This window comes from Tachypleus tridentatus, chromosome 1 (assembly GCF_004210375.1).
Source record: "Tachypleus tridentatus isolate NWPU-2018 chromosome 1, ASM421037v1, whole genome shotgun sequence".
Classification (NCBI taxonomy): domain Eukaryota; kingdom Metazoa; phylum Arthropoda; class Merostomata; order Xiphosura; family Limulidae; genus Tachypleus; species Tachypleus tridentatus.
In genome coordinates, this window is record NC_134825.1 from 142,442,549 (window position 1) to 142,468,933 (window position 26,385).

General features: G+C 35.3%; 2 protein-coding genes and 1 long non-coding RNA gene across 20 annotated transcripts in view; 1 reads left to right on the forward strand and 2 right to left on the reverse strand.

Annotated features, from left to right (window-relative positions):
- Window positions 1-3,197, reverse strand: part of GluRS-m (putative glutamate--tRNA ligase, mitochondrial) — a 73,844-nt gene extending 70,647 nt beyond the window's left edge. The window contains exon 1 of the mRNA XM_076455955.1: window positions 3,176-3,197. The gene's annotated coding sequence lies outside the window, so the exon portion shown is untranslated. The remainder of the gene's footprint in view (window positions 1-3,175) is intronic.
- The window catches only part of LOC143225857 (uncharacterized), a 128,924-nt gene continuing 104,360 nt past the window's right edge, over window positions 1,822-26,385 (forward strand). For 5 of the 18 annotated variants that reach the window (XR_013014165.1, XR_013014150.1, XR_013014187.1 and 2 more), the window contains exon 1: window positions 1,822-2,083. This is a non-coding gene — a long non-coding RNA (uncharacterized LOC143225857). The other 13 variants (XR_013014116.1, XR_013014170.1, XR_013014180.1 and 10 more) reach the window with 8 other exon arrangements.
- On the reverse strand, window positions 13,555-20,873 carry LOC143225833 (uncharacterized). Its single transcript, XM_076455931.1, has 2 exons — window positions 19,999-20,873; window positions 13,555-16,122 (listed from the first exon to the last, which is right to left on the reverse strand). The coding sequence occupies exons 1-2, from the start codon at window positions 20,427-20,429 to the stop codon at window positions 14,622-14,624; spliced, it is 1,932 nt and encodes a 643-aa protein (XP_076312046.1). The 5' UTR covers window positions 20,430-20,873; the 3' UTR covers window positions 13,555-14,621.

Here is a 26,385-nt window from a genome sequence, read left to right on the forward strand (position 1 = left end):
CAAGTGTAACTAAATACACATATTCAGATTTTGCTTGCATATTAATTATATTCATTTTGATGAGTACATTTACAAGCAAACAATATGTATACTGATAGAGTCTCATTATTCAAGTTGTGTTGCAAACTTATATTTTTGTCAATATCAAAATAAATTTACAAGTCGGGAATTATTTTTTTAATATATAGATACAGGTAGTGGACCAAACAACGGAAACATCTGAGAAAATGAGAAACAAGTATACGCAATGCAGAGAATAACACATAGGTGTGGCTTGTCCATTAATTAAGCAGTAGCATATCAGTACATTTAGGGTCATGTATAAAGGTGTTGGGCAGACGGGTTGCCTATAATTACGGCTACCATGCCTGTAATAGAGGACATCAGTGACTTTGAAGGTGATTTTGGGGTCGCGTTTGGGGGGAGTTTCAGTAACCAAGACAGATGAATTTACTATTGTTTCACGAGCAAAGGTGTTTAAGGTAATACCAGCATGGAACTCCGAGGAAAAGACATCATCAGAAGAGGAGAACAGTGGGTGGAAACACATACGACACAGTCGTGATGTCCGTTCATTAATTCGAATTGCAAGGCAAAACAGCCAAGCAATCACAGATCAATTAACTGCAAGTTTCAACCTAGGGTAAGAACAGCCAGTTTCATCAAAAAAAGTTCACAGAACGGAATACCATAGCCAGTTTGCTACGCACAAACCTCTCATCACACATGGCGCAGGATTATGCGCCCAGTGGTGCAGATAATTATTTTCCCAATTGTTATCTTATAGTATATTCACTATGAATATCTCAAAATCATTTTTAATGAACAATCCTGTGTTTAGTGGTGAAATGTGATATGGTAAGAAAAATCACTTTTCACCATGTTCTCGACAAATTGACAGGTGCACGTGCGACACCAACCTAAAGAATTTTCAGTCTGTCAATGTTTTTCTTAATAAAGGGATTTACTTCCCAACTGTCATGGAATAAATCTTCATTATACTCTATCTTTTCAATACTTGTTTCCATTCCGTATTACATCAAAATTTTTAGCTTTTATATATTCTCTAGCAATCATTCCTTTACCTGTGATATCTTTGATATCCCTATACTTCGATGAAATATCTCTGTACTTTTATTTTTCTATTTCGATATACATTTTTAATAACCCATTTAACATTTTCTACATTACACACTGATTAATTATTTTGCCAAGTTCCTGGTACTAGTTTGCTGGGTTATAGGATATCATACGTCTCTGTAAAATTGATGAATTAAATTTAATTATATTGGTAGCATTTATCCGACTGCTGTAGAGATCTAGAACACATCCATATGAAATATTGTAGCACACTAGTTAGATTTAGATAATAAAGAATTATATAATATTAATATGTACAACAAAATAAATTATTTCACATTTCCAATACATGGACTTCCCTCCTTAAATAGTAATGTACTAATAAACACCATATGCAGTTTTACACATTCCTAGCTTCTTAGATATTGTACAGTTTGTAGTAATATACAATTTTTAGTATATTTGATAAATAATTTAGTACAAAACTGATTTTCATGGTTTTGATACTAAAAAAAAACTTTAATAAATATTTTAACTCCGTTTACAAGAAATATAAAATGTTTTTAGATACATTTGAAAATAATTACACAAATAAAATTATAATATATGCAATAAAACTGATTTCTACAATTTAGTGAAGGGTAAATTATTATTTTTGTTTACTTGGAAAACTTTATATCTTATATGAGCAGATTGGTGAACTAATGTAGTTGTATTATCTCACATATATAAGATCTGCTACAGGAGGGATCTCTTTAGAACTGTGTAAGATTGAGATACTGTTGGGGAATCGTGAAGGTTATTTTAGGAGTGAAAGATTGGGTTTAGTACTGTAGTACGTTAATATTGTAGTACTTATGTTCTAACATCATGGGGGGGGGGAGCTGGAATGACAATTTCAAGGGCAGTTTTACGTTCTTCCCCCTTGATGTATACTATTGTAATTACTATCTTTTTATTTCTTCTCTGAATAACCACTTCTGGCTGCAGCCAAGAAAAAGCGGTAAGGTGTCTGGTAATTTTTATAAAAACGTAAAACGAAATAATAAAAAAAACAAATAAAAAATAATTCACTGTCTAACCCTCTCCAGCAAAAATGTTTAAACTACAACTTGTGTAACGCGCTTATTAAAGTTAACTACAGCAAGGCCCATTTGTCTTAGCCAATTAAAAATGTCGTTAAGAAAATTTGTAGTTGCTTTAAAATTAAAGCATAGTATGTTACATGAAGTCTTACTCTACAAATACCCGTTTCTGTAAGTAATATTTTCCTATTCTTCCACAGTAGTTATACTGATATAAATTATATCTTAGTTTTACATACATCTCCCCTATTAGTGTAATTGAATTTGATTTCAGCCTAATTGTTGACATTTTAAAAATCTCCAATATATTCGGAAGCTCTCTAGAATCATTCATGTATTAAATATCAGCGTAATTATTGTGCTATCTTTATATAAGCTTTTCTTTAACAAAAATGCAGTTTGTTAATTTTACATTGTATAAATATTACAAACTATTTTAATTCATTGTGTTTCAGTTCATTATATAGCGAGGTAGTTTTATCATATATAATGTAGTTTTATATTGCATTATATGCTCACACGTTAGGGTTTTGAACAAGTAAGCTTTTTAGGCCTTAATATCACAACATCAGGAGTAACAGACGGGTAAATATTCTACAGTCTATTAAAAGAAAACAAGTGGAAAAATGCATTAGATGTTACTTAAATATTTAATTTTTTCAACGTTAATATAATTTAATATTTTAATGGATTCGTGTTATAACCACATTTTACCAACTTTAAGTTTATTTGTTAAGTTGTCAAGTTTCACTTCTATTACTGAAAAATATTTAGAAAACGTTTAGTTCTTAAAACGTATTCAATTATAACTGCCACGAAAGAATACATGCACGGTGCAATTGAATCTAATATATTCACTCCACTTAGGAAAAAATTTTACTCGCAATCGTAACTGTGTGAACCTTATATTTTATGTACAGTTTAAAATTATTGACAAAGCCGTAGATTTTCTGTATTGTAGAAAATAATATATATACATATATTCCTATCTAGTAATCCAAGTAACTTACCCTACCTAATCCCTTTGCTAAGAGTATAGGTTCGGCATGGCCAAGTAGTTAAAGAGCTTGAATTGCAATGTAAAGATCGCGCGTTTGAATCCCCGACCTTCAAAACATACCTGTACTTTCAGCAGTGCAGGCGTCACAGTATGAGGATCAACTCCAGTATTAATTTATAAAAGACTCCCTCAAGAGTTGTCGAGATGTGAAAATGAATAGCCGTCTTTTTCTCTGCTAAATTAGGAAAGATTAGTGTAGATAGCCCTCGTGTAGCTTTGCCCGAAAGTTATTACAAACTAACATTTACAGAGTAAATCTATCCGTTATAATTAGTGGATACAACTTTTTAAACGACCGTATGATATAGTCCAGTTTTGTCCTTCTCAAATAAAGGAATAATTTCAATGTAATTAACTGATATTTAAATGTGAGTTTTATTTTCTCTTGTTTTTCGACGACTGATACTTCGGGTTTTTATGAAGTCTGAGAAAAATATCTAATCATTGGTTATTTTGCAGTGATTTACTATGTACGTTACAAAGTCGCACATGCAGCTTTCGCATGTTTAAAAAGTACAAAGGAAACCTTAACAGTAACATTTTTTTTAAAATACTTGTTGATCATTTCTAAAACTGAAGGACCCTCGCCAGCTCAGTGACGAGTGTGAGAACTCGTAACGTTAAAACCTTGATTGGCTGAAACTAGAGTTTTAAATATTCTGTACTTGCATCCAAACAAACCTTTACCTATTAATGTTCTGCACATTTGGGGCGTGAGTGTGATATACAGTAACAGTTAAACCCCATACTTTGTTCATCAAGAGTTGCCGGGGTGGTTTTGACCATTTGTTCTCTTTATAACCTCTCGTTTTACACACAGATTTGAAATCCGATTTAGGATGTTATATTCTTGGCACTCTCTATCTTTTATAACACACGCAGCCTATTCTGGAATCTGAAGAACTGGCAGCTACTAAAGAATTATTCCGAAACAAAATTTTATCACCCGACTAAACATAGGAAATGAACTTATCCTCAACAAAACTGACTATGCTAAGAAATTACTTGACACTTTTAACGAATGCAGTAAGTTATAACTTATAAAACAAAATCATTAATCCATACTTTACAACTTGAAGGATAAACTCAGATTTATTTGAAAAATATTTCATTATGTTTATAATAATTTATATTTTATAGGCTCCCAAACTGCAACATTATAAGGTCTGTCAAAAGATCACAAACCAGACACTCCCCTTCGACCTATACTTTCCGCCTTAGACACAACTATAACGTAGCCGAATTAATTAATCATCATATCACGAACGGATTTACAACAGTTGGCTTCTTTCAGTTTTTCCGTGAAAGCGATTAACTCCCCCATTGAAAATCGCTAGCTTCCATATTACTTTTATTTTTACTAATATTTCACCTGGACCAAACCATTAATGTTGCACTGTCTAATTTCTTCGCTAAAACTGTTCTTGTTAATACATTTCCTATATCTGATTTAAATATATGCTTGAAGGGTTGATTATTTACTTTTTTTTTTTTTTTAAGTATTCCTATTTAAAAATACTCTATGAGAGCAGGTAGATGGCATTGCTATGGGCTTCCCCATGAGTCCTGAGCTGGGAAACATTTTTCTATCACCACGAAAAGAACTGGAATGACAATTGTCGTTTAAGTTTCAAACCTGTCCTTTACAAAAAATATGTTTGATAATTTTATTATTTTCTGCTATGCTGATAATGCTTAATGCTTTGACTGTCTTGATTCATGACGCCTATCTTTATACTTGGCCAGAGAAAGTGAGACAATCATTCCATCTTCAATGTTTTTATTAACCATGATTTTAATGGCGGTTTAACTTCCTTCTATCGTAAAAAAACTCTTATTGGCCTTTTACACTCAGTTAACAGTTTTTTGCCCTTCTTTCAAACACAATCTTATCCTCTGTCTACTAAGCAGTATTTACAAACTTGCCGTATTCTGTTTAGCCCTTCACAGAGAAATTTCCATTCAAAACATTTCATGGATAATATAATTTCCTCATTGTTAACTAACTTGTTTGCCAAACCACTTAAAATATTACTGCACCCAAACTTCCCTTGTGCATCTGGTTATCATATGTCGGGAGACAGAACTCCCTTAACACGACACAGTTCAGAATATTGTGTAATATTTCCTCTCTCGATTGACGCAAGTTTTATTATGAAAACATGAAACGTTTTTTCCAGTAAAATGATTGTTCGCTGACTGCCAATTGTTCCTATCTTGTCTATTTATAAACGTGCACATACTGTTGGTCCTCCAATATTGGTGAAAACAAACGATACTTCAAAGTACGACCATATGAAAACATGGGCATAGTTATAAAAACTGGTAAAGGTTACAATCCCTCTTTATTCCAATACCTGTCAGCACAATACAGAAAAGGACTTTAGTATCTCTCTCCAGTAGCCAAACATGATATTGAACTTCTAATAAAAGAAACATTTCACAATAAATTGTCCGTCCTTAAGTAATACAACCTTTATATAATTTAATACAGGACAAAGATCGTCCACAAACTTTCGTCACTTGCACACGCGAATGACGTCACACTGCTTACTCATTTCCATGAGTCAAACTACATCGAATTAAATGTATACAATTGTCAAGCATGGATTTATAAACACAAATAATACATAACTAATTACAATATAAATGTAAATCTTAAACGGAATATATATAAGTACATATAAGGGAAGAAACACTAAGTAGTAAGTGCACTCCAAGACAACAAGGGACTAAGCTTCTTTTCTATCTCATACTACACATTCGTATGCTGATAGAAGTTTCTTTAGGATGTAACTGAATAGCGGGAAATATCTTATTGGAATCTGGTTTCCATTTTTCAAATGGATTCAAAGAACATAAAAAGTCACCTTCACACGTTTTCGAACACTGCAAGTCAAATAAACACAACATAACCATAGAAAACACTCAAATACTAAATAAAGAAACAAACATAAACAAACGCAAAATTAAAGAAGCCTTACTTATACAACAACTTAAACCCAAAATAAACCAATATAAAGGAACGCCTTTATACCTATATTAATACAATAAAATAAATAAAATTATATATTCAAATATCTAATACCGCCCTCTACATTCCGACACTCAGTTACACAACCCCTTTGAAACATGTGGTCAGCTTCCGGTCAGTTACCTCTTTCTTTGTGAACCTGACGATGACCGAAGAAGGTCGAAATGTTGTTCGCTCTTCTATGTAAAATATTTTCTCAACCCAAACGAGCCGTTTTTGCATATAAATTTTGTACAGTCACTGACATCAACAACTACTGCTCTGCTGCATGTATTCCATTAAAATTTCAAATTGCTTAAAATTACTCTACATGACTACCTACAGTAAAACTTGTTCATCTATACAATCTTGTCAGTAAATTACTAGTACCTCAATATCAGTATATTTTTCATTCTTTCACAATACAAACTGAAACAGCAAATCAAGGAAAGCTTTGACGTTGCTTCAAAGTAAAATTAATGATATGCTTTAAAATAAACCACTGGTACTATATGCTGCAGATAATAATAAAATGTTTTTTAGTCACTGATATCAACTTCTGCTCTGCTGTATAAATTAGTCAAATTTCAAATCACTTAATTTCCTTTAATCAATCTTGGCTACTTTCCTCTTTTTCGAGACAAGGGTTTCCAGTGCTCTCTTCCGAACTTTTTTTCTCTCCTTCTCTGAATGGGCAGCTCTCTGTGCCTCTGCGGCTTTCTGAACTTTTTCTTTAGCCAAGGTGGTTGGGCCAGATTTCACAGAACCATAGGCCTCAAGCCTTTCTGCCCTTTTCTTCTGATTCTCCCTCAGCTTTGAGGTATACTTTGAAGCTGCTGATCTAATGTCCTTACACATTCTCTTGTCTACAGGATCAAAACGAACATCTTTCCTTTTAAACATTTCAATCGCTGTTGTTTCTTTGGAGCGTAGAGAATATTTTATCGTCTTGTATGCACACGATACCAGAACACGAGACCTGCAACGAGACTGCCTCCAATATGGCGGTCAGATTTTTTTTTTCTGCAATAAACATTGAAAGAATACGATTTCTCCTCAAAAACTACCTACCCGACCCCCAAATCGCTCATATTTTCTCCTCGAATTTACACGAATCTCGTGGGTGATCGTTGGCCGTTTGAAAACCGCGGAACTCTGCGTTTCAGCGGAAAAATGGCACGCATGACTATTTACACTGAGTCTCTTGGCTCTGGACTCCTCGGTGTAGATTCCTATACGTGGTGAGGGGACCTCCCAGAGAAGGTTCTGTTCTTTCAGTGTACCTCCTCTGGGATCTAAACATCCACCCACCTATTTACCGTGCGTGGCGACCCGTGAAGGGGAGGAGAGGATCCTGGTGGTTGAGGGGTCCAGCCCTAACACACCACTTTGGCCTTGAATTTCCAAAGACGGGCGACCCCCTTGGCTCAATTGGCTAGTCCACATGGGCTAGGGTCAACCAAGTACCAGTGTTCGAAGTTCTCAACAGGTGTTGTGAACATTGTGTCTGATGATGGTGTTTGGGTATAGTACTCACAAAACCCTGGCATTGCTGCATTGTCCTTGCTTGACATTGTAGTGTGTCCCCTCGTAGGGCTCCATGGTGGGTGGGGTTAGTGAGCATCGAAATTTTTTTTTCTGTGGAACCTCCAACTAAAAATTTAAATAAAATAGTGAAAAACAGTCAATAGGCAAACGACCACGTCTTGAATATTCTGATCAGCAATCTTCAACATCTGTACCACCAGCTGTACCTCATTTTCTCATTCTACTCTCTTTCAGAGAAACCTTTAGGGCAAACGTCCCCCTTTTTTATTCAAAAGGGACTGGAGGTACTTGCTGTCTCTCCAAAGTCAGTAAAGAAGCTTTACCTCCACCTTCTTAGCCATCGAGACTCGGGGAGAATGATCACCTATGTCCTTTCCAGTTGATTTTCTCTGTGACTATAATCATCCCTTTACATTGGTAGAACTGAAACTGGCCCCCATCGGTCTGGCAGTACATTGGTTGGATCAGATGATGTACACTGATATGCTGCACCATTTATCTCCTGCTTCTCTTGATATTCTTCTAACTTTTTAACTGGATCTGGAAGGAGAATGTTATTTTTCCTGATGTCTGGTGCCAGGCTATTATCTTACCTTTTTCTAAGCCTGGGAAGGATCCCAAGTTTCCTTCAAACTATTGTCCAATTGCTTTCACAAGCTGTCTCTGTAAGACTTGAGAGGATGGTTAATGCTTGTCTTGTTTGGTTCCTTGAATCAAACAACTTCCTCTTGCTCACCCAGTGTTGGTTCCAATGACAGCACTCCACCATGGACCACTTGATTCGACTTAAAACGTCAATAGGAGAACCCTTTCTCAAGTGACAAAATCTTGTATCACTATTCTTTGACATTGAGAAGACTTATGACACAGCATGGAGGTATGGCATTTTGCGAGACCTCCATATATATTGGTTACATGGTCATTTATTCATTTTGAAAATTTTTTTAATGGACAGGAGATTCCAAGTTTATATGGGTTTGACACTTTCCTGTTCTTTTTTTACAGGAACTTGGAGCCCCTCAGGGCTGTGTTTTGGGTGCCACACTTTTCAGTATAAAGATTAATGCCATCACTGAACAACTCCCTCTCTATGTCGACGACTTTCACATCTCATGACAGTTGTCGAACATGATATATATTGAGCAGCTGCTGCAAATTGCCCTCAATTGTGTATTGAAGTGGACCACAGGAAATGGCTTTAATTTCTCACTCTCTAAAACCATTTGGATGCACTTTTGCCACCAACGAGGTATTCACCCTGATCTTGAACTCTCTATTGGTGAAGTTGTGCTGCCTGTGGTCCCTGAGACAAAGATCTTGGGACTTATCTTTGACCGTAAACTGACCTTTAAACCACACATGAAGCAACTATGGGTCAAATGTACAAGAGCGCTGAACATCCTCCATGTCCTCTCTACCACCACTTGGAGAGCAGATCAATGCTCAATGCTAAAGATTTATAGTGCTATTATTCGATCAACACTCGACTATGGATCACTGGTCTGTGGCTCTGCCAGACCCTCGGTCTTAAAGATGCTGGACCCCATTCATCATCACGAACTTTGGCTCTGCACTGGGGCTTTCCACACCTCCTCAGTTCAGAGCTTATATGTAGAGTCTCATGAACCTTCTTTGCACCTTCATTGTTTGCAACTGTCTTTATGCTTTGAAACTTCGTTCCTTACCAAAGTATCCCACCTAGGGTTGTGTTTTCTTTCCTCGGTAAGCCATACTTTTTCAGAACAGATCATCTGCCATTGCTCCTTTTGGCCTTCATATCCAGGTGCAGTTGGATGAATTGGATCTGTCCTTGGATAATGTTGCAGTATCGACTTGTCAGCCCATCTCATCACGGCTTATTTCAGTCCCTAAATGTAACCTTTCTTTAAGTAATCTGAAAAAAGCAGATACTCCCAATTGGAAGTACTGTCTTTTATTTACTGAACATCTTTCAAACATTCTTTCCATTCCTATTTATATGAATGGTTCCAAATCAGGTGACTCTGGATTCTGTCATGGTTTGGTGGTGGGGCACAGAATCCCCTCTACAGCTTCTGTGTTCATTGCTGAACTGTATCCTATTTCTCTTGCCCTGGATCATATAGAAGCTGAACAGTTCTCCAACTGCACTATTTATACTGACTCTCTTGCTTCTCTACTGGCCCTGGAATTGCTTCATGTTGGTTCACACCCTGTTCTTGCTGTGCCTATTCCGTACATGGTCTATAGTCCTGTATTCAAGGCTTGGGTCTGTGCCAGCCAGCAGTTGAATTGGAGTGATCAATACAAAAACAAGCTTTTCCAAATAAAACCCCATATTGGACTTTGGCTGCCTTGCTTCTGTAAGGATCAGGAGGAAGTTGTTCTAACTCAACTACGCATTAGTCAGTTTTTTAACTCGTCATTTTCTTTTATCTGAAACTGATGCACCAGTGTGTAGTCTACGTAACACTCAAATCATAAGCTGTATTTTACTTTCTTGGCATCGTTATAATTTTCAACAGCACCATTTTAAAAATGTTCAGTCCTTAGGTCTGTAATGTTAGACAGTGTTATTGATGATGGTGACACTGTCCACCTTGATAAAGTTTTTAGTTTTTTAAAGGCCATTAATCTTTTTAATGTCATTTAAGTTTTTTATTTTATACATTAGACCTTTTTAATGATTCCTTTTTAAGCATCAGTCCATCTAGTTCGATTTGAAATTAGAAAATGGCCGTAACATGAAATAACTCAACTATGACTGGAAAGGCCAACTTCAGGTGACTGACATTGCTGTTTGAACTATCTGTTAGTTATCCTGGTGAGTTTATTAAAATTTTGCTACACGGCTTTTAAAACTTTTATTACTTTACTTTTTGACAATGATCATAATGACACAACTTGGAACCAGGACTAGAAAGGCTAACTTCAGGTGACTGATGGTGGTTGTTGTACTTACCTGTCAGTCTTCCTGGCAGGTTATGACAATTACCATTATGGTACAGAAAGTCCTTTACAACTTCTCTTACTGTAGTTTCTCTTTTAACATTGTAGACTAGATGTCAACATTGGTTTTATGCTATTTATGTTTTTAAATGCTGTTTTGTGTTACCTTTCTTTCCTTTTATGAATTTTACTACATTTACTTTTACCATTTTACTGGATGTCTGGTGTAGATGGCCTAGCTGCTTTGTGCCATAACACAGTAAATCAACCAACCAATCAACTCTTGACTCTGGAATTGCTTCATGTTAGTTCTCATAATGGATAGTTGCCCATTTCTATTCATGGGAATGAGCTTTCTGATTCCACAGCAAAGTTTGTCTGCTTTGGTACCATTGCAGACATGCCAATCCTGTAGTTCATGTATTAAAGGTTGGCTTCATGACAGTTGGCAGTTGACTTTGAATGAGCAACATGATAACAAGCTTTTCCATATTAAAACTTCTTTTGCTCTTTGACCATGTTTCTCTAAAGATCGGAAGGAGGAAGTTGTTTTGGCTAGGCTATGCATTGGACACAGTTCATAAACCGTCACTTTTTTTAATCTAGGTCTGATCCACCAGTGTGTACTTTTATAAAACTTAAGTCACAATAACCCACATTTTACTGTGATGCCATCATTACAACTTTGAGCAACTGCAAAAAATATTAGGCATACATTTTCTATGGGTTTAGCCAAGATAGTAGATATTGTCTTTGGCAATGGAAACACTGCTCAACTTTATTGCCTTTTTAACTTTTAGAAGCCATTGATCTTTTAAAGATTATTTAAATCTTTTATCTATATTTTTGACATTGTTTAGTTTCAACTTTAACATTTTATAACACTTCTATGGTTTTTACTGGTCATTTGGCACAAATAGCCTAGATGTTTTGTGCCAATAAATGCTAACCAACCAACTACACTCTACTGCTACATTGGATGTGCAGATGGATCTTTCAGTGCCTCCATCGGCATCTTTTTTTCACACCATGTGAAAAATCTTTTATCCTCTGTGGATAAACAAGTTGATGAGTCAACACCTGCTCCTGTCTCTGTCCCCAGTGTTGCTTTCAGTGATAGCCCAAGTTCATCTCTTTCAGGCCAGGCTTGTGGTACCTGTTCAGGTCCATCTTCTACACAAAAGTATTTCTGTTTTCATGGGTTATGTGGTCATTTGCCTATTTTTATTCACAACTTTTTGCTCAACAGGTTCTTTCCTATTTTTTCACATAGGAATTAGGAGTTCCTTGTGTTTTGGAACTAATCACAAAGTTACACAATGGATTATCTGTGCACTGATCACCATGGACGTTGAAATTTTGTCTGCGAGTCTGCAGACATACCATTATGCCACTGGGGGCCTGGAGTTCCTTAGGATTGTGTATTGATTGTTGCAATTTTCAGTATCAAGATCAATGCTATTGCTACCCAACTTCCTCCTAGTGTTACAAATGATTTGCATGAGATGTGCAAGTCCTTGAATATGAAATTCATTTAGAAGAAGCTTCAGACTGCCCTCAGTAAAGCAGACCACTGCAAATGGTTTTATCTTTTTCTCCGAAGCAGTTTGCAAGCATTTTGGCCACCAATGGGGTCTACAAACTAATACTAAGCTCTAGATGATCTCATTCTCACTCAGGTCCCTGAGGCAAAGTTATTGGGGCTTATCTTGACTATAAGCTTACTTCTACTGAAGCAGCTATGACACAAGTGTATGATGCAACAGAACATCCTCCATATCCTTAGGTTCATACTCTATGATCAAGATCTATTTTCCCCTCATTTGATCTAAACAAGACAATGGGTCTCTGCTTCCAGGACCCCTCCGTTGAAGATGCTGGATTCCATTCATTATGTGTGGCTTTGGCTGTGCACAGGGGCTTTCTGTATTTTCCAGTTGATAGTTTGTACACTGCATCCCATAAACGTTCTCTTAATCTCTGGTGTTTGCACCTTTCTTTGTAGCATGCAACTAAACTTCAGTCTTTACCATAGCATCCCATCTGGGATTGCATCTTCCTTCTTCAATGGACTATGCTATTTTGGAATAGACAGTCTACCATTCTTCCTTTTAATCTTCATATCCAGGTGCAGTTGGCTGACTTGGGTCTGGAATTGGATGATGTTGCTGTCTCCACTGACCAGCTTATGCCACTATGGTTTATTACTATCCTCAACTGTGACCCTTTTTGAGTCATCTAAGGAAGGTGGGTGCTCTTGAATGGAATTACCACCTCTTTGCCAAATATCTTTCAAACCATTCTTCTGTTCCCATTTATAAAGATAATAAGTAGACTATATGCTCTGCCATAGTTTGTTGTCAGTTGATGGTTGCTCACAGTATCCTCTAAACAGTTTCTGTTCACTGCCAATTTGTATAACACTTATCAGCAACAGAAACAGTAGATTGATTTTGAAAGAAAATTAAAAATTCTGTAATATTACAAATGCTATTAGCCTCTTTTTACAACTTTAAACCAGAAGTACAGACACAGTTGCATAAGAGTTTCCAACTTCAACTGAAATATGCTTGTATTGAAGCCAGTCCTGCATGTGCTAAACCCAGACTATACATATTTGTTCACCTACTATAGTTTCTTAAATGTAAAGTTTAAAACATTTTAAATTATTATGATACTTTTTTTGTACTATAATTTAGTTCCATTAAAATTTATGAAATATAAAAGTAATCTACAATTACATGAAAAAGAAGAATATTTTAGTGGTTCTTGCTGAAATAACTACATTATAAGTAGTTATAAAACATTCACTTTAATTTAATTATGAAAGAAACCAAGCCTTTATTAAATATTTCCAGATGCTATGTCAGCAACAATGATTTATTTTGCAAGAAAGACATTTAACAAACCTGAAACAAGAATAAAGAATACATTATTAACTTTCAACTAAAATTAATTTGACACTGTTGAATTTTGCAGACTGTATTTAATAAACATATAAAATTCCAAAATATTTTATTTTCTGTTTCTGATGCCAAAAGTACATAGCTTATAATACTTTACAGCATACTGTTTGTTTTTTCCTTTGATAATATGTAAATTATTTACAAGAAATTTGATTAGGTGTACAAGCATTTAAATGGTCATATAAACAAATGTTTCAAGTAAAGCCATCCACAATGTCACAATGGTTAGTTGTAACTAATCAGGTAAGCTGGATAAGCTTTCAAGTTATCGTATGTCATATAAACTCTACTGTTTCCAGTTAAGCCATTCACAGTATCATAACGTGTCTCTGCAAATTGCACTTTTCCTTCTATAGTAGCATTTGTTGATTTTTTAGGGGGGCATTCGCAGGGAACGACTTGAGGAGAGAGAAATGCTATCACCTGTCAGAACAAGAGCCAAAAAGATTTCTTTTACACCAGAGGTATTATTGTATGCATATGCATCAGAATAGCAGGAATTTTCAGCAAAATAGTTTGCATATCCCCACATTCCATTTGTACTGAAGCGCATGTCAAATCCCTCTTCATTGTCATAGATACATTTTGGCTCATTACTGCGAGTACCATGAAAAAGCCATTTTTCATTTGCTGAACCACTGTTTTTCATTTCTAGGAGCTCTTTATGTTGACAGTACTTCTGCCATAGCCAAAGGTTCTGGATCCTTGAAATTGTAATAATTGTTTTACTACTCATAGTGGAATAAAACTTTTCCTTAACGTTTGAATATTCTGATGAATTTGAATTGAGAGGGATCAATGCAGTTGTTTTGTCTTGCTGACTGTACCAGTGGGGTGGGACATTAAATTTGCTTTCTCTGGGTACAGATTCCTGATATGCTACTATTTCTCCTAATATAGCAGCCTTGGCAGAAACAACATTTGAAACATGCCCTTCAAGATTAATAATACCTTTTTGTACTGTCCAATGCAGAGTCCTTTTCACAGCTGTAAATAACTTTATTTTCATTACAAATATGCTTTATTTTAGGTAGAATATGACTGATTAAGTTATAACATATATTAATTTTCTCCCTCTTGAACATTTCTTTTAATTTTTGTTTTAACAGTGATTCAGCTATTGACAGTTTGGACTGTGGACCAATAAGCTTTACTATTAAAGGTGTATTTTCAACTTGAATTTTGTCATCAAGGGAAAGGTTGAGAGGTTTTAAATACTCTTCTCTTCGTTGAATAGATCGAGCAGTATTTGTGTGAATGTTAATTTGACACATACTTTTGAAGTCAAAACTGTACTTTCTTCTACAAATTGTAACTACCTCAGAAACTTTAGATTGAAACATAGCTTCAATTGTATTACTGTCAGTTTGTGTGTATGGAATAAAAATATTATTGTCATTTTTGAAAAGCCAATATACTTTTGAAATATTATCATTCACTGATTTTATTGGAATTTGTTGAACTTTTCTCTTGTACAGTGTACTTATATTGGTCTGTGTCATATCACTGAAGTTCACCAAATAGGCCTTCCCACCAATGTGTAGTTTCACAGAACCTTTTGGATTGTCAGCATATTCTTTACTGAGTGTTTTACATACATCAGGAGAGTAGTCATTGAATGATTTTTCTTCCCATTTCCAAGCATATAATGGAAATGAACTGTCTGAAGAAGGAAGATTTTTCCCATCTTCTCCATAAGAAAGAAATGCTTTCACTACTCTAGGCAACTTAAGGACACATCTAATAGTGTGAAGAGTAGATGTTTGAACATTATTACAGAAATGTTTAATAGCTTTCCATATTACAGAAGCACAAACATCTTCTGGAACACCAAATGCTCCTGTACCAACAGCAGGTAAAGCAATAGTTCTTGCTTGGATTTTATTAGCAGATATTAGTACATTGTACATGCCTGAATATAGGCTCTCTTCTTCACCATTTCCTCCACCCTTCCAACGAGGCCCAACCACATGAATTATATGTTTACAAAAAAGATTTCCAGCTCCTAAACAAATAGACTCTGAAAGAAAAAGTTGGCCATGTTGTTTAACATATGCTGTGCTCTCCAGTTGAATAGAATTACCCCCTAGTTTAACTAGTTCTTCAGCCAAACCACTCTCATGGTCTAGCTTTTCATTAGTTGGATTCACAATTGCATCTACTTGTTCATACACTATACTACCTTCAAGAATTTCAACTGTTATTGGATGTCTGCCAGATGTCTTGATGCAATGCTTTTTCAGTAGTTTTGGAGGTAAAACTACAGTAACATTGAAATCTTTTTGTATATCTTTCTGAAGTAAACAGAATTCATTACTTAAGGACACAGAATGGTTAATTTTTTCCAACTGCACCTCAATGGTTGTAACTTGTTCATCACGCTCATCAGAGTCTAAAGCTACAGAGGTGTCAGTTCCTTCATTTCTGAATGTGCTGTTATTGCTATAAAAAAAAACAAAAAAAACATGAATAATATCTTGAGCACACCAATAAACTACTTAGAAGAAACTGGCATTTTCACTGTACTTCAGATTATTAGAATGAGGATAATTTCTAAAGCTTAATACAATTATTAAAGCAATAATATGTAATAGTACTATCTGTTTTATGTCCATATAACTATTTTGCAGGGTGTAGATGATCTTCTCTTCACCAAAGCTTTTACACACAGAGATTTGATAAATAAACAGCAAACAAAATTAAATTATGCCAGTGCCAGGTAATACATATGGATTACCTTATTTTAAACTATTACAATCATCTTAATGAAACCAATTCAATAGTGCTATGAAAGGAGAGCATCTTAAACCTTCTACAAAGTGTGTTATTGCCAGTGGAAAAGTAAATGGAACACTTGGTTACATTTATAAAAATACCGAATACCAAATATAAGTTTAAGGGAGGTTCTTTTTTTCTTCCTCTGTAGTTAAGCCTTACTTAAGAGTGTATTTATTATATGACTCCTTACTCTAAGAAGAGCATCAAGTTATTGTTAAGGGACCAAGGGTTGGTTACAAGGGTAATTCCTGAGATGACTGACTGTCATGCCAGTACAAGTTAGAGTTCTTAATTATCTTTAATGAGGAGAGGAGGGTTAGAGAGAACTTGACTGGAGTGTTCTCGATTATATTGGGAGTATACACATTTTGCATATCTTTTTTTGTGTTCAATGGTGATAATGATAGGACTAGGGTTTACTAGAATCTGCAAGTGAGGTATTTTCATTTTTCAGCAAGAAGATCAGCCTTAAATGTGGAATAGTTACTTTCAGAAATGATAGACATAATACAACTGAGAAACTTTGATAGTCAGTTTTAGGTACAGGTAGATGGCTCAGGTCTTGAAATAAGTGGGACAGCCATAATGGACCAAGAGGCTCTTTGTTGTCTCTAAAATGTTAGTTTCTAATATTTTTAGAAAAATGTATGTTAAATAAAATGTCTCTGTAATTTCAACTTTTCAGTTATTTAATTTTTTTTTTTTTTATGGAAACAATTTCATTTAAAATTAATTTATAAATATATGTAATTTAACAGTTATAAATAGCTCCTTCAGGGCTATCTTAATTAGCTGTCTAGATCAGAAGAAAAGCAGTTTGTCAACACCATTCACTATTTATTCTTGGGTTAATTCTTTGCCTAAAAGTAGTATTACCAATTGTCACATAATAGTGCCTCCCACAGCTGAAAGAACATGCATGTTCAGCAACAGATTTTGAAGCCACAACCAGCAGGTTGCAAGTTGGGTACCATAATCACCAGGATACAGGTAATGCATGTGAATTATCATAATTTAAATTAGAGATATAATTTTTGAGAATAACCTTAACAATATTGCTGAAAAAAGGATCCTGATGTTTTAGTTGATTTGTCCTCCAAGCCAACCCTATATCATGGTATTACTAGTGACAAAGAACATCTTAGAATGTAATCATAGAAGTAATGAATGAAGGTTTAAAATGGTTATTTCAATGTATAGGTTATTAATTAGATCTTTTTTTATAGTTTGGAGTTTCTTTAGCTAAGAAGAACATTTAACTGTTGGAAAGCATTATATCTTGGTTGAAAAGTTCTTTCTGTGATAAATTGGTTTTTCATGAAGAAAAAGTTAGAATCCAATTGAGGGGTAAAACATTATTAAGGAAATTGCTAGTTTTGATGCACTGTGCATTCTTTTTCATTGTTAATGGTCAGAATAGCAGGACTAGGGAACACATCTTTAGCAGGGTAGGGAATAACCTTGAACTTTGTTAGTTCTACTTATCTAACAGTAACAGGGTGTTTGAGGGGCTGTAAATTAAAGGTAAGGCTCGAATAATATTTAAATTATTAGATCTGGACATTTGTTTTTAGTGTCAATGGGATAGCATTGAAACAGCAATATGCACCTTGTTGGCCTTAAATTTTACAGTATGTTCAATGCCATATGAATAAAACAATTTAAGAAATAAAATCATGTCTAAATATTTCTGCCATACATAATTTCATAACTTTGTTACTACAGATTTAACAGGTGAGAACAATGTTTCCAGGCATATCTACTGCTAGAAAGAACAAATATAATTAACCAAACATGCCAATCAGGAAAACAATTTTTAACTTACAATTTTAATACATTTTTGTTTTGGTGGAAACATATGCAATGTTGAATTAACTTAATACTTCATGTTGCACATACAGAGCTTTGAAAATCACTATTAATAATACACACACACACACACACACACACACACACACACACACACACAATTCTTTTTATTACATAGAGGTTTGACAAAATGTTTATTAACAAACTGTGAAACTGGATGAAAGTTTTCTGGAGTACAGAATTCATAAATTATGAAACTACAAAAACTAATAATATTGAACTCCTTTACTCTATGTGTAAAACACATCATTCTGTATTTACTCATGTCAGGATCTAAAAGAACAGTTCTCTTAAAATATGGTACTTCTAACACAAAACTGTGAACTGTTTGAAAAGCAGTAAATAACTAATGTAGTTCTCTAATTCTTATGAGTTATACAATTGTGTATTTTTTCAATTTCAACATTATTTAACAATATAATTACGACACAGCAAATCTGTTTGTGTGTTCCTGTTTAATGTATTTACTGAATTAATATTACAATGTTTAATTTTGGAGATAAAACAATTGGAGAAACATGGGATAGTTTTAATTCAGAGAGGTGTTCTGTTTCTTACCTTTACAAAATCTAAACAAGCTTGTTTAATATTAAACCTCCTTAATTTCCTTTTCACATACCTTAGATACTGGTTCATTCTAATGAAATCTCACTAAGGTGATTAAAGAATTCTCACACATTAAAGATATTTGACCATCTATTCACAGAAGTTGCTTATTTTTCTCTGTTTCAAGAAATGAAAGAAATGCTCATTGGATTTTTTATTCTTAGCAGTCAGTTCTATTTTGATAACATTGCTTTTGATGCATGTATAAAGACAGTTTAGTCGAGTCTGGTATAATATATGTTATCTAAATATACAATATGAAAACTTACTACTGGTATAAAACTTTTAATAAAGAATGGTGCACACAAACTGACAAAGTATCATGGCTAGTTTTGAGACCCTTTGGTGTTACAAATCTGGACACAAGATTTCAGAATAAACTGTGCACAACAATCTATCCACTCCCCCTTTTTTTTGTAATGAGTAGATTTGGAAACATTTCAGGTTGAAGGAATTAAACGACAAAAGGATTTTGTGAAAGAACTAAATTACGACTGCTTTATTTGGGCCAATTTTTTAAGCACCCTCAATATTAGTAATCTCAGTTAAATACATTATTTCTTTCGTAAACTATTTGGTTCAGAAGAAGGTTCTTTCAGGAAGTATTTACCAGACTCGTATATGAAAATGATAAAACTCTTTTTCTCGGGAAGTATAATTTGAAATTCTGAGAAGAGAAATAAGTTAACTTAAGTTGAAAGTATAACGTGATATTTTTCATACTGAGTGGGTTCTCAGTACATTTTACAAAAGTTTTGAATACTTTTCTCTTGTATCTCGTGGTAATAAACTACTTAGAAATATTAAAAAGGGGTGAATGTTGACTTTTTATCGTGCTCTGCTTATCCTTTCAATCTACGAAACGAAAACGAAACCAAAACTGTTGTCATTGTTAGTATTGATGACTTGAACATTAAATCATAAACGTTATCACAAATTTTAACCTGGTATATAATTATGTTGGCCTAAAAAATAGACATGTTAAAAAGCGATTTTAGCTTCACAAATATTGAAAAGCAGTATTAATTATAGGTTTTATACAACAGTACAGTGTATTTTGCTTACCCTAACTTTCTCGCAGTTATACTGGGAGTGGCTTTAGCATGTCTTTGGTGTATTTCTCTCTTTCCAACCACTGCAAGTTTGTCATTCCTTTTAGCAGAATCAAAACTAAACAAAGTAACTGATGTCTTCACGTTTTCTTTGATTTTTAGTTTTAAAAAAATCTTGCTTTCACCAACAAACGAATTTTGTAATTTATCACATGCAGTCTTTGCTCCTTCTAGAGTAACGAAATTTACATAAGCGTAATTTAAAGGGTTTCCACAAATTATTTTGATGCTCTTGATCCATCCACACTTACGAAATATCTCAAAAAGATCTTTTTCTGAAACGTTCCTTGGTAAATTACAAACTTTGACTGTATAAATACTTTCTTGCTGCTGTTGCAACGTAGCTGACGTGTTTTTAGGTTTAGTACTTCGTTCACACTGCATAGCAATATTTATAAACCGCTCTCGCTGAACAGTGTTATAACGTCTGAAGTCTCAGTATTGATATAAACAATATGAGCATGAATTATCTGAGTCCAGTAGGGAAGAACTTGGAAGATATCCTATAGTCGAAAAGTGTCGTTTAACTTATTCGGATAGCTTAATCACATGTTGAATTAATGGTGCTGTCAGTTACCTTAATCGTTAGTAAAAGTTTCTGATAGTATTAATTATTACTAGTATTCCAAGATAATTTCACGCAACAACACGTTTATAAAACGGGATAACGCAACATTCATTATTAACATTAATATTATTGTACCTTGTACACTCGTACTTGCCTCCCACGAGTACAGCAGTAAATCTACAGATTTACAACGCTAAATTCGGTACTTTACCACAGGAAAAACATTCCCACTTTGATACTCATATCCTTTATCTCTGTTTGACAGCGACATCCAGTTTTTCATTATGAAACTATAATAATTATTTTGCAATCTACAGGTAGCATGTGTGGTACCACACATTCATAAACTTTGATTGGTGTGGGTCATCATTAATATACACTGCTGGCCAAAATCTTAAGGCCAGTGAACATAAAGAAAAATGTGCATTTTGCGTTGTTAGACTCAATCACTTACGAATTTGAGTAGAGCTTCGAAAGATGAAAATAAGAAAAGGAAAAATAAAAATAAACTTTTTTAGCATTTAATATGAAAATGTAAACACTATGAAATTAGCCTAAATACTAGCTGGTCAAAAGTTTAAGACCATACCAAAACGAAGTCCTAAACATGGTAGGAAATGCCCAATAAGAGGTCTCAATAGTGAATTGCAAGCCTGTCGTTGTGAATAACTTCAAATATTCGCTTTGGCATGGTCGATACAAGCGTTTGCAGAAGGCTGGCTGGAATGTTATTCCAAGTGATGAAGATGGCTTCACGAAGATCATACACTGTTTGGAATTGACGTCCATTTCTATAGACTTCCCTTGCCATCTGCCTCCAAACATTTTCAGTGGGGTTCAGTTCGAGCGAACACACTGGATGGTTCAAAAGAATCACGTTATTCACCATGAAAAAGTTCTTTGCCCTGCTGGCATGTTGGATTGCAGCGTTGTCCTGATGAAAGATCCAGTCATTTCCACACAAGCGTGAGCCTTCAGTCAATAAGGATGCTCTCCCCAACATTCCAATGTAACCAGCTGCTGTTTGACGCCCCTGTATAACCTGAACCTTTATTGTTCCACAGAAGGAGAAAGCATTCCAGATCATGATGGAACATCCTCCACTGTGTCGTGTAGAAAATGTCTCCAGTGGGATATCCTTATCGTACCAGTAACGTTGGAAGCCATCTGGATCATCCAGGTTAATTTTGTCTTATCAGAGCACAAAATCTTCTTCCACTTTTCTACATCCCATGTTTGGTGCTTCTTAGCAAAGTTTAACCAAGCTGTTTCATGGTGTGGAGGGAGGTGTGGCGTTTGAAGACGTTTACGGTTTTAAAGCCTTTCTCTCGTTGATGCCGTCTTATTGTTCTTGAGCTACATTCTGCGTCCGTAAAGACCTTAATCATGTTCGACGATCAGGTGGTGTCTTGCTGGTCAACCCGTCGAATCCTCCTGCTCAACGTCGGCGAAATTTTCTTGGGCCGACCACTTGAAATTCTCGTTCCGTACCCCTCAGGGTCTTTTAAGAAATTTGCAACAGCAGTTTCACTAAGCCCAATCACACCAGTGATTGCACGTTGAGAGAAACCTTGCTTTTGCAGCTCAACAATTCTGCCACGTTCAAACTCTGTCAACTCTTTAGCCTTTGCCATGTTTTTACCCAATGTAACAGGAGATGTCAGTGAGAGATGTTGACAATGCTAATGCTTGAACACAAATGGCTACATTTCATTATGTGTTTATTGATTAACGCTTCATTTCAGTATGGTCTTAAACTTTTGACCAGCTAGTATTTAGGATAATTTCATAGTATTCACATTTTCTCTATTAAATGCTAAAAAAAAAAATTTATTTTTATTTTCCCTTTTCTTATTTTCATTTTTCGAAGCTCTATTAAAATAAGTGGTTGAGTCTAACAACGCAAAATGGATATGTTTTCTTGATGTTCATTGGCCTTAAGATTTTGGCCAGCAGTGTATCACTGAGCTACTAAAAACAGTAATAATTACTTTTTACAACATATGTCATGTTTGAAACATATTATTATCATAAAATACAGGCGAGAATGTGAACCCATGTCAAAAAATTTACTGTTAATACGAAGAATCTTTAAAAGTTTAGCAAATCCACTTCAAACATACAAGTTTAAAATGTTTATTTGTTTAGTAAATAGCTCAGTTAAATTTTGAGTGATCAAAATAATAATTCTCTGTAATTTGAGATATTGTTGGTCTGATTTGCTAATTAAGTAAAGTGAGGTGTTCCTGTTCTTGAACATACAAACGTTTTATATATATATATATATATATATATAAGGCTTGATTCTAATTGTTAGTGTTTTTAGAGCTTATTATGGTGACATATGGCTTTTAAGTATGATGTTGCTGATATGTTAAAATAGAGACTTGTGTAATGTTTCGGAATATTGCTCTTTCTGTTGTGTCCCTCGAGATGGCTTTCTGTATGTGATGAGGGGATCTCTAATGTAAGGATATGTATTTTCAGTTTACCCCTGTTAGATCTAAGCACCCGCCCACGTTTTTCGCTGTAAATGGGAGATTATGCTGGTATTTGAGTAGTGTCTGGGGCACTGTGACACATCATTTTGTCTTTGAATACCTGGAATGGGTAACATTGGGGTAGACCCCCAGGGTCAGTTGTTTGGTTATATTGGGCTAAAATTAACTGAGTTCTAGTATTTGGTATCTTTAGCGGGTATTTTGGATATCGATCTGATGCTGGTGATTGGGTACAGTGCTCATAAAGCTCTGCTGTCGCTGTAGTTCCTTATTTGGCATTGTTGTGCATCTCGTAGGTAAGGTCAGTGGTCACTGAACCTTTTTTTCGTTAATTATAGAACTATTAAATCCCGATTTTAAAAAAATCTCGTTGCTAAGCAACCACGTCTGGAAGACTGAACCGTAATTTTCCTCTATTCTACACCACAACTAGTTTTATCAATACACATTCTTCGTTAGAGAAACCTTTAAGAGGGCTGGTATGGCCAGGTAGTTTGGAAGCTTGACCTGCAGTGTGAGGGTCGCGGGTTTGAATTCCCATCTCACGAAACATGCTCTCTATTTCAGCCATGGTTGCGTTATAATGTGATGGTTAATCTCACTATTCGTTGGTAAAAGAGTATCCCAAGAAATGGCACAATGGGTGGTGATGACTAGCTACATCTCTCTAATCTTTCATTACTAAAGTAGGGACAGCTGGTGCACATAGTTCTTTTGTGGCTTTGTGTGAAATACAAAACAAACTCTTTGGGCACATGCCTTCCTTTTTATTCAGAAGGAGCTAGAAAAGCTTTCTAGCACTCCAAAGTTGGTAATGTACTGACGTTCCGGGGATCTCTTGATGGAAGCATTTATACCAAAACACAGTGAACTGTTCCTGAATTCAAGGACCTTTCAAAATATACATGTTGAATTTACTCCCCTTGCAAATTTTAATTCCTTCATATAAATTGTTTAAGAAGGATTTAAAGAATCTCGCGGAGATGGAGATCTCCGTTGCTTTATCAGCTGAAGGAGTTTCTGTAATGCAAATAATCTGTACACCTAAAAAAGGAATTCTGCTGCCTGCCTGTGTTCTGATTTTCATATTTTAAATCACCACGTTTACTTGGCTCTGTAAGTACAAGTTATCTTAACAGTAAGGTGAGGCCATATTCCTAACTTTATGCCAGCCGTTTGGATATTCAAAGGCATCTTATGCTGGTTGGTTGATATATGCTATTCCTCGTGGCAAAGACCATAATGCATACCAGGGTCAACTGGATCCCCACTACGTCACGTATGGTGGGTTTTACTCCTTATACTAACCTTCTTGCCCTAAGTGTGTGGGTAAAGAGGAAGTACAAGATTGAGGAATGTTGACAATGTTTCCAAGACGCGAAAGTTTTTATCTTCCATTTTCATCTCAGACATATGCTGGTACACTCTATTCTGATGTTGCAGTGCAAGTATAGACAGACCTTTCTCTGCCCCAACGTAATCCTTCTTTTCAAGTGTGAAGAGTCTTTTTGCCTTGCATGAAATCCTCAATTGACAATTCTACTATTTCTTCTGTGTCTGTCCCTGCCATGACTTCCAGTCACTGGAATCTTCTTCAAGTGACAAAGATCTGCCAAACTTACCCAAAGTATGTTCCATGGAGGTCAGTAGACTTCTATCTGGTAAACAGAAACTTTCTAATTGTAAGAAAAAGGGTTCTCTTGTAAGTTCTCCCTGTACTTAAAAATTGCCACTTTGTAATTCAAACGACATTTAAGATCCTGACCAATTCTCATCATGTATTTCTGCAGTATCCTCATCTCTCATGGCCATGACGTCAAATAACTCAGAACCAGGACTAGGAAGGCCAACTTTAGGTGACTAACGGTGGTCTTTGTACTTAACTGTTAATCTTCCTGACGAGTTACGATAATTACAGTTACGCTACAGAAAGTCCTTTACAACTTGAATTACTGTAGTTTTTCTCTTAACGTTGTAGACTAGATGTAAACATTAGTTTTATTCTACTTATGTGTGTTTTAAACTTTGTTTTGTTTTACCTTAGTTTCCTTTTATGAATTTTGCTAAATTTACTTTTAACTTTTTTACTGGATGGTTGGCGCAGATAGCCTAGCTGCTTTGTGCCATAAAACACTAGATCAACCAACCAACCAACCTCATCCCTCGTGATCTCTAGCCGGAAAGGCTATGAAATGGGCATGGTATACCTTCAATAGGTATTTCACTCTTTCCAACTGCATTGGTTTCAAGTTGGCCTGTATCTAGACTCGGCAGGCCAGACGTCAAAGCCAAAATGAATTGTGAGTCAAATTCACCACCAACATCTCTCATACCATCAGTCCTAAGGTCGTCTGGGACATGATTTAGGAGGCCAATGGGAAAATATTGCCTACTATCCCCTTTCAGTTTTGCTCTCCATTGGAAAGGAAGTTGATGTTTTGGGGATTGCTAACATCCTTCAGAATAGCTTTTCACACCTTTCAATAGTTTGGTCTTCTAATCTCGGGCTCAGAGAACATAACATATCTATTGGAAAGATAGTTTCTCAAATTCCAACCACCCATATACTTTGGTAGAACCACAGATTTCTCTTCATTGATCTGACAGTTCATCAATTATGCCTGGTGATTTTCTCTGAGATGATGTGCCATTGCTTGCTCCTTTTTTGGTTATAAATCGAATTTGGCAGGAAAACGTTTTTCCTGAAGTTTTGCACAAGGCTATTGTTCTGCCTTTTTTTTTAAGCCTGTGAGGGATCCCAAGATTCCTTCTAATTATGGCTGTACTATTTGACTAGCTACCTCTGTAAGATAAGAGAGAATGGTCTTTTTTATTCCTTGAAACACCCTTCTCTTGCCCACCCAGTGTGGGTTATGTTGACAACACTGTAGACCACGTGATTGGGCTTGGAAACTTGATCAGGGAAATCTTTCTTAAGAGAGGATATCTTGTCAGTGTTCTTTAATTTTGATAGGGCTTTTTATACTATGTGGATGTACGTCACTTGGTGGGACCTTCACTGCTTTTGTTTACGTGGTTATTTGCCATTTTTATTTGTAACTTTTTACATAATAGGTTTAAAGTCTGTGTGGGTTCGATTTTGTCTCATACTTTTGCAGTTTCTCAGCTTTAATCTTGAGTGTCACTTTTGAGTGTCAAAAATCAGTGCTGTAACTCAACAATTTCTCCCTATTGCTCCGAACAAACTGTACGTCGAAGGCTTCTGTATTTCTACTTAGTACTTGAACATGAGGTTCACCCCATAGGTTGG

What these genes read in the sequence shown, in the direction of transcription:
- LOC143225833 (XM_076455931.1), bottom strand. Translation starts at nt 20,429, where the DNA reads ATGCAGTGTGAACGAAGTACTAAACCTAAAAACACGTCAGCTACGTTG. An exon ending in ATAACTGCGAGAAAGTTAGG is followed by an intron (nt 16,123 to 19,998) that starts GTAAGCAAAATA and finishes TTTTTTTTATAG; the next exon opens with CAATAACAGCACATTCAGAA.